At 37.7% G+C, this 7,352-nt stretch overlaps 1 protein-coding gene across 2 annotated transcripts; it reads right to left on the minus strand.

Annotated features, from left to right (window-relative positions):
- Positions 1–2,831: 2,831 nt before the first annotated feature.
- On the minus strand, positions 2,832–7,100 carry TTA2 (fibronectin type III domain protein (DUF1423)). Of its 2 annotated transcripts, XM_078989753.1 has the most exons (3): positions 4,719–7,100; positions 3,627–4,646; positions 2,832–3,554 (listed from the first exon to the last, which is right to left on the minus strand). In XM_078989753.1, exons 1-3 carry the CDS (start codon positions 6,454–6,456, stop codon positions 3,100–3,102), a joined length of 3,213 nt encoding a protein of 1,070 aa, XP_078845879.1. In that variant the 5' UTR covers positions 6,457–7,100; the 3' UTR covers positions 2,832–3,099. The 2 variants fall into 2 exon arrangements, with proteins under 2 accessions (XP_078845879.1, XP_078845878.1); XM_078989752.1 differs by having other exon boundaries at positions 3,627–7,099.
- Between the last annotated feature and the right edge of the window lie 252 nt (positions 7,101–7,352).

Raw genomic sequence — 7,352 nt, forward strand, 5'->3', positions numbered from 1 at the left:
TGTTTTTTGTTCCCAATTATTTTCATCCTTTTGTATATTTAGCAATACTCTTCTTTGAACTTACAATCACAACAAGAGGTTTGCACTCAATTCTCTTGTATTAAGATATGGTTATATGCAACCAAATTAGTCTACAAATTTGACCACTATTAGTATCTAAAAACAATATGAAATTACAAATTTGGATCCATACAAATGATAAATTAGTAAAGATGTAAAAACTCATAACAATTATTCAAGTTTGAAGTTAAATATTATCTTTTCCAGCTCCATAAACATTGTAATTTATCTTTCGCATGTTAGTTGGTCGTATATCTTGTTTTGACATGACAAAAATCATCCACCAAATAGAAATTTCACATAAAAAGAAAGCTTGGCGTCTTTTTATATTTAAGGGTAACCAATAAATAGATTGCATATTGTTGTGTCAGACTGTCAGTCGGGTGCGGGTTCTCTGATGGATGTAAGTGTCGTGGATGGATTCATGACTAAAACTTGGTAATAAAACAGAGAGAGTATCGTTAGGTTTGTCCTAGAAACTGTGTCTCGAGAACAATCTAAATTGATTGGATCGAATTATTGGGTATAGTGAGTCGACTCTTCCGACAGGAAGGAACCAACTTTTGAGACGTCAATGTAGGGATGTGGAGAAAAGTAGTAGAGTGTTCCTTATGTAAAGAGAGGGAGCGGAGATAAAGATACTAACTCCACGATATTATGAGGTCTAAGGGATGCCTTAGATGGATGGATGGATGAGCTCTCTATTTATACATCAATAAAATAGAGAAATACGGATAGTTAGGACCCCCTTTACACCATTACATATATGAAAATTATAAAATAACTTTCAAAGTACCAAAAAAGTTAGAGTACTTTTTAACTTGCATTTCACAAAATCCCTGAGTAGAAAATATATAGTTTGATTACATATGATGGTAACTTTTGTTGTTTATTTAATTATCATAACGCAGCGATTTGAAATTGAAGTAATTTTTATCAAACTTGACATTTTACACTAATTCTTGTAAATTCTTGCGACATCTTGTCCTACTGTTAAGAACTAAAACTCTTGCGGATAAACCATCCAATGTTAGTGTCCCATTTTCTAAACATCTCCCTCGTCCTTCAGCTTATAAGCGGCCTCACACTATGACAACATTGCAACACTCATTCAACAATCTAATCCCCTACCATCCCTTTAGCTTTAAAAATTGTCGAAGAAACAAGAAAAGCTAAATAAATTGTCGCTAGCACTACTTTAGCTTTAAAAATCCATCCACCACCAACCCTTCTCATGCACTAACCACCCACAATGGCAACTCCCACACTCAAACTCGATTGTCCGATAGTCACAATGGCAGCCAAGGCGATGCCTCAACAAACTAGCCCCAACAACCCACTAGGGATCCCTTTCCGCCTTGGGCTGACCATCCATGGTCAGCACTACCTTGCATATATATATCCAACATCATGGAATCGACCCCCATTCCATGTTGGACACACCCTAGCAACACAATGTCAAGTCTTTCTCTTATATATCATTCTTAAGACTTTTACAAACAAACATGATTCGATGTGTCAAAAGCATTTGTCATCAAACTAATAAAATTAAAGAATACAAGAGGGAGCGATTCAAAACCAAGAACAAAATATGATAACTTGTCATGTTTCTATAGGTCTCTTAACTTCGCATCATTCAACTTCGAGGACACAAGTCGTAAATGAGATCCACTGCAACCTTAAGATCTTTTGGTTTTTATCATCTAAATTTTACAAGAGACCTTCATATTTGTTGATTGAAATGGCTATGCAAAAATTAAAATTAAATATTGGTGTCAAAATCAAATGTATCATATAGACATCGAAAACATGTGTCGTGTCAGATCTTGTGTTATGTCAAAACATTAAATTTGGTAGAGAGTGTTGACCATTACCCAATCTATTTAGTTAACGTTTTGTGTTGTGTCAACCCATTTATTTTTATGTTGAGTTTGTTTCGGGTTTCAAGTTAAGAGTATTTCTTGAAATGGGTCGTGGTATTTGAGGTTGAAACATTTAACATCTTGAAAAAGTATGAATTAAATAGGCTCAAAGGAAAAAATAATAGTTGGAAGGCAAAATAATTAAATTCATGGTGAATTTAAAGAGCAAAAAACAAAAAGTATAAGTTAGGAGGCATAAGACAAGCTCATGAAGAGGAGGGAGTGATCACCAGGATTGTTTAGGTTATTAGATAACATAAAATATAAATTATGTTTTCACCTAAATAGCTAAATTTCGACATTACAAAACGATCCAACCCAAAGGTTTTCTTTCACATGGTTTGGTTTCGGATCTTTCTAGTTTATTTACAGAAGTCAAAAAACTTACATACAAATAAACGAGTCATTTTCGAGTTAAAACCCTCAACCGTAACCTTACTCGTTCTTACCGAACTTGTTAATTTCATATTGAGTTCATGACAATTTTCATGTTGTGTCGCCTTATGCCACCTCTAGTATCAGATGACCATACATATTACAAAAATATCTCTCTAAAACAAAAAAAGTTGTCAAAATACTTTTAACAAGAAATGCTCACACTTCTCATTTTGAAAAATTAAAATAATATCATATATAGTGGTCATTTCCATCTCCATACTCATAATCCCTCTCTTTAATTTGACATTTATCTTGATCTATCACGCAGGAAGATAAATAAAAACAATAGATAGGAGAATATTTGTTTTCTCCACTATTTTAGTTGTTACAAGACTTTTCCATTGTTAATGAAAAATCAAGACATAATACTAAATGGAATTTCAAACCTATATTTTTTTAAGTCGGTCCACATATCATGAGACTTGGATTTTTTTAATATTCCATTTCAGAACATGAAAACACATGTATCTAACATAAAAGAGCAGTCTCTGTACAGTCTAGTCTGTCTTAAAAGAGAAAAAGAAAAAAAAGAAAAAAAAAAACATAATATAATTCAAAGTAGTAAACCTACAAATTAATCACCAACCAACCCCCACTAAACTTGCAATGCAAAAACAAAAGGTAAGTAGTAGTAGTAGTAATACTTTAATTAACTAATAAACCTACCCAGGTGACATGGTCATGAGGATGAGGTGAAGTTTCTTTTTGTAGCTTCCATTTTCAAAAGCAAATCCTTAATCTCTCTTTCCATTCTGAGCTTCATATTAAAATACTCCTGATGTGCATTTTCCAAAGCTTGTAACTCCTCAAACTTTTGTCTTCTGATTTCCTCAGCCTCTGAGAAATGCAACTTTGCAACTCTACTAGCAAACTCCTCATCAATCTTCTTACTTTTAGCCTGTGCAATCCTATTCAGACCTTCTGCTTCCCTTCTTGCATCATCTGCACGCATTTGAAACATCTGAGCCTCTGCCAACTTAATCCGCACAATCCCATCCAGCTCATCAAAAACCGGTTCCCGTGGGCCCACAGCTACTGATTTCAAATGAACCATCGCTCTTTCTCTCTCTCCATAACCCGGTTTCACCACTTCTTGTTGGATTTGAATGTTCTCCAACTTCAAACTATCATCATCTGCAATCAGTAGTAGTTATTAGAAAAAATGAAAAGTTAGGTATGTAGTATTTTAAACCATTGAAAACATACCGGTAAGAAAACCCATGACAAAGGACCGAACTTGATGAACATTTGCCTTGTCAGACAGCCTAGTCAGCATCTGGAGAGAGATTTCGTGAAGTCGTTTCCCACGAATATCCTCGCTGGCAGAAAAGATTCTTCTAACATACTCAAGCTCGTTCGACAGTGTCTCAGCTGTCCAGCCTTTAGCAAAATTCTGAAAAACTTCTCTCACAAAACCAAACATCTCGGAGGGGTGATCACACGCAACACAATGAAACTGCATCTCGGTTTGACTTTGACCCGGGGCCCGATTCACACTCCGCCCGTTTCTGATGTAGGATTCGCGGATCCCACAGTCTGTGTGACACCAATGCAGACACACATCACATCCTACCCAACTACATGTGTTTGATGCCATGTCGAATTTTGAACACACTAGACACATACACGCGCTACAAAACCCCTTTTTCTGAACACAAATCTTGCAGTCGCATTCGTCAACGGGTATGTAGCTTCGACATGTCAGGTTTCTGCATCTTATGTTGAGAAAGATTTCCGCCAGGTCAGACGATGACGTGTCGCTGTTGGATTGGAGAAAATCTTGGATACCGGTTTTTAAAGCTACGAGTATCTCGATTTGAGTGGCATGGGCTTTTGAGAGAATCTCTAGGGTTATATCCGACCTTTTTTCGAGGGATTTGCGGAAGGTGGAAAATTGTCTTCGTTTGCTTGGATTTAAAATGACATCACGCGCGGATTCTTTTAGACTTGTGAGGGACGATGTTGTCATTTCACTTAAGATTCTTGACACGATGTGAACTGGATCTGAAACCACCATTGCGAGAAGAGGCTCAACCATTTCAGTGGTTTGACTTAAAGAACCAATAGCTTCTCTCATTAATCGTTTCCTATCTTTATGATGCTCTGATCCAGTTTCGTGGGACCCAGCACTTTGTGATCCTGATGGCTTCCTGTTACTGTTGTTGTTGTTGTTGCTACTTAGCTGTCTTTCAAGCCCAATTGGTAATTTATAACTTCCTTCTGAAACTTTAGAGGTGTGTAATTGTAAGGATTGAGGATTTGGAAGAGGTTGAGAAGTGTGAGAGTGATGAAAGATACCATTTCCATTTGAGAGGCTCATTTGAATGGGAGGAGGTTCTTGGTTCTTGGGGGTGTCATCTGGAGGCTGAACTTGCCACGTCACACCTTGAAACAATGGACGACTTCCAACAGATTGTTCAAAGTCGAATGAAGTTTCAGTTAGAGAACAGCTAGGGTTGTGGGTGTAGTGTTGAGAACCAGAAAAAGATCTTGATAATGTGAATCCATCAGAACTTGTTTGAAAAGAACTTGCGTGTGATTGAATGCTCATTTCTTGACTTGGAGAATCTGGACCCAGAATCGGGTTTTGAGAACCAATGGGTAAAAGAACACTTGGTAAACGAAGAGAAAGTTCAAGTGGTTCTAATAAGAGTTTCTCATCTTTTGGTTTGCTTAATCCTTTTTGCTCATTACTTTCACTCTTTTTAACTGGATCTGTAAAGAACAAATCAAAACCACGTGTACTTGGTCCTTCTATGTCAATCTCCCTGCTATTCAATAAACCAATTGATCCGTTTTCATTAACATGGGAGTCTGAAACAAGAACACTTTTTCCCTTGTCTTTGAAATTATGGGTCAGTTCTTTTGTCACAAAACAATGATTAACAAATCCAGATGAAACATGTTGTTCTTCATTTTCTGCTACCTGTCCTTGTGTATTTGTATCCATGCTCATATTCTCCCCCTTGACTTCAAGATTTGTATCGTTTACCTGTTTAGGTTTTGTTTCCTCAGGTTTAACATCTTTAGCTTCCTCTTTGTGATCATTATAAGCTTGGTTTTGTTCTGCTGCATCCTTCTTTTGGCTATCTGATAAAAACGGAACTGCAACTCCATTTTCACCTGTTCTCTGGGTTGAAGAATCTTCAGAAGTTGATGATTCATTAACTTTGTTCATTACAGGTACTGGTACTTCAATATCAGTAACAACGCATGTTGGATCACCCTTGGATTCTTCAACACATTTGTCATCAATGGGATTTTCATGTTTTAATGGCACAGAAGGTGGATCTTCAGTGATGTTCTGGACAATAGGAGCAGGTTCGGGATCAGGTTCAAGCTCTCCTTCTTCTCTTTCACTGTTGTTTCCACTTTCTTCTGGAAGACTTTCACTCTTCTTCACTTCAAGACTCTTTGAAGACTTTGACTGTTCGCTTCCAGAGTCCTTTGACCATGGTGGTGACTTTGCATCTCTCCCTCCCTGTGGGGACCTCGCATTGCCAACTTCTTCTGAAGCTGCTTTACTTCCTCTAGCAGAATCACTGCCACTCTTTGTGCTTTCCTCCACGTCTTTCCCTCCACCAAACCGCCTCCATGAAGAAACACTTCCCTCTCGCCTTGAACGATCTCTTTCTGATCTAAACCCTTTAGGGAAATCTCTCCTTGGCCCTGAAAAACTTTCGGATCTGTGTATCCGATCACCACCATATCCACCACGAGGGGATGAACTCAAGATTCCCCTCTCACTACTATCCCGATACCTGTCATAGCTCTTTCTCCTCTCGTAACTGTCAATATCATAATCTGACCTCTTCCGTGTCAACTTTGGATTCTTAAGATCATCGTCTACCCTTTCATAACGTGAAGAAGAAGAAGAGGATAAACCCCGTTTCCCACTTTCAGACTTGTAATGAAAACTTCTGTGAGATGACGACTGGTGCAAACTTGAATCATCGTCCTTTCTTCCCCAATCCTTAAAAACACCCTTTTCTCCTCCATAAGAGTTAAGATCGTCACTCGATTTCAATCTCTTCATATTTAATCAAAAATCACTACCACGGCAACAGATAAATCAAAAAGAGGACCATAAAACAAACTTCTCACCTTCAGCAATTACTAATCAGACATCATCATTCTTCAGTTTGTTAGCGAAAAAAGCATAAATTGTCAAGTGTGAACCGCTAAATCTGAAGAAAGCACAGGTAACATCAAAACGGCCCAGATATCTTCAAATACTTCCAAAGTACCAAACCGCTCTTTCGAAAACCCTAGATTTTAGCTGATAAAACCACGGCGGTTACAATAACAGCGTCGACATATAGATCTCAATCTATCATCTAAACAACTAAACCGAACTGCATAAACAACAAATACAAATTTACAAGCGAAGATAAACGACCACGAGGATCCTAATTTACGTTTTCTTCTTGTTCCCTTTCAAAACCCTAAGTTTAAAAAGATAGGTACAAGGAAATGGACAGTTGAACAGCACAGATTCAATAAAATTATAGAAGAGCAGCAGGTCGGATATATCACCGGAAATAACGTCGGCAAAGGTCGAAGGTGCGATTCCGGCAACACAAAATGGTTGAAATTTGTAGCTTTTTGACAAAGAGAGAGAGAGAGAGAGAGAGAGAGAGAGAGAGAGAGAAGTTATTATGTCAGTCAACGTAGCTTTAACTAATGGGGTAACAGAGATAAAGAGGAGAGAGACTTGGATACGCAAGGTGCGCAGAGCGCATAGTTGGACCTTTGGAAAAGAGTGGGTATATAGTGCGCATACCCGGCGCATGTTAGTCGACAAATTAGTCAACGAGAAATTTGAAAGTTGAAAGTTGAAACGACAAGGGTCACAGATTTCCACGTCAGCATTGATTTCCAATCACTTCAAGTAACGACGAAATAATTATAAAAAAAATCTGAATTCCGGAA

Source organism: Lactuca saligna, chromosome 4 (assembly GCF_052625555.1).
Source record: "Lactuca saligna cultivar CGN05327 chromosome 4, ASM5262555v1, whole genome shotgun sequence".
Taxonomy (NCBI): Eukaryota; Viridiplantae; Streptophyta; class Magnoliopsida; order Asterales; family Asteraceae; genus Lactuca; species Lactuca saligna.

Bases quoted from the DNA above. Each gene is read 5' to 3' on its own strand.
- TTA2 (XM_078989752.1), bottom strand. From the start codon at position 6,456: ATGAAGAGATTGAAATCGAGTGACGATCTTAACTCTTATGGAGGAGAA. The intron at 3,555-3,626 runs GTATGTTTTCAA...TACTGATTGCAG, and splicing joins TGTCATGGGTTTTCTTACCG to ATGATGATAGTTTGAAGTTG.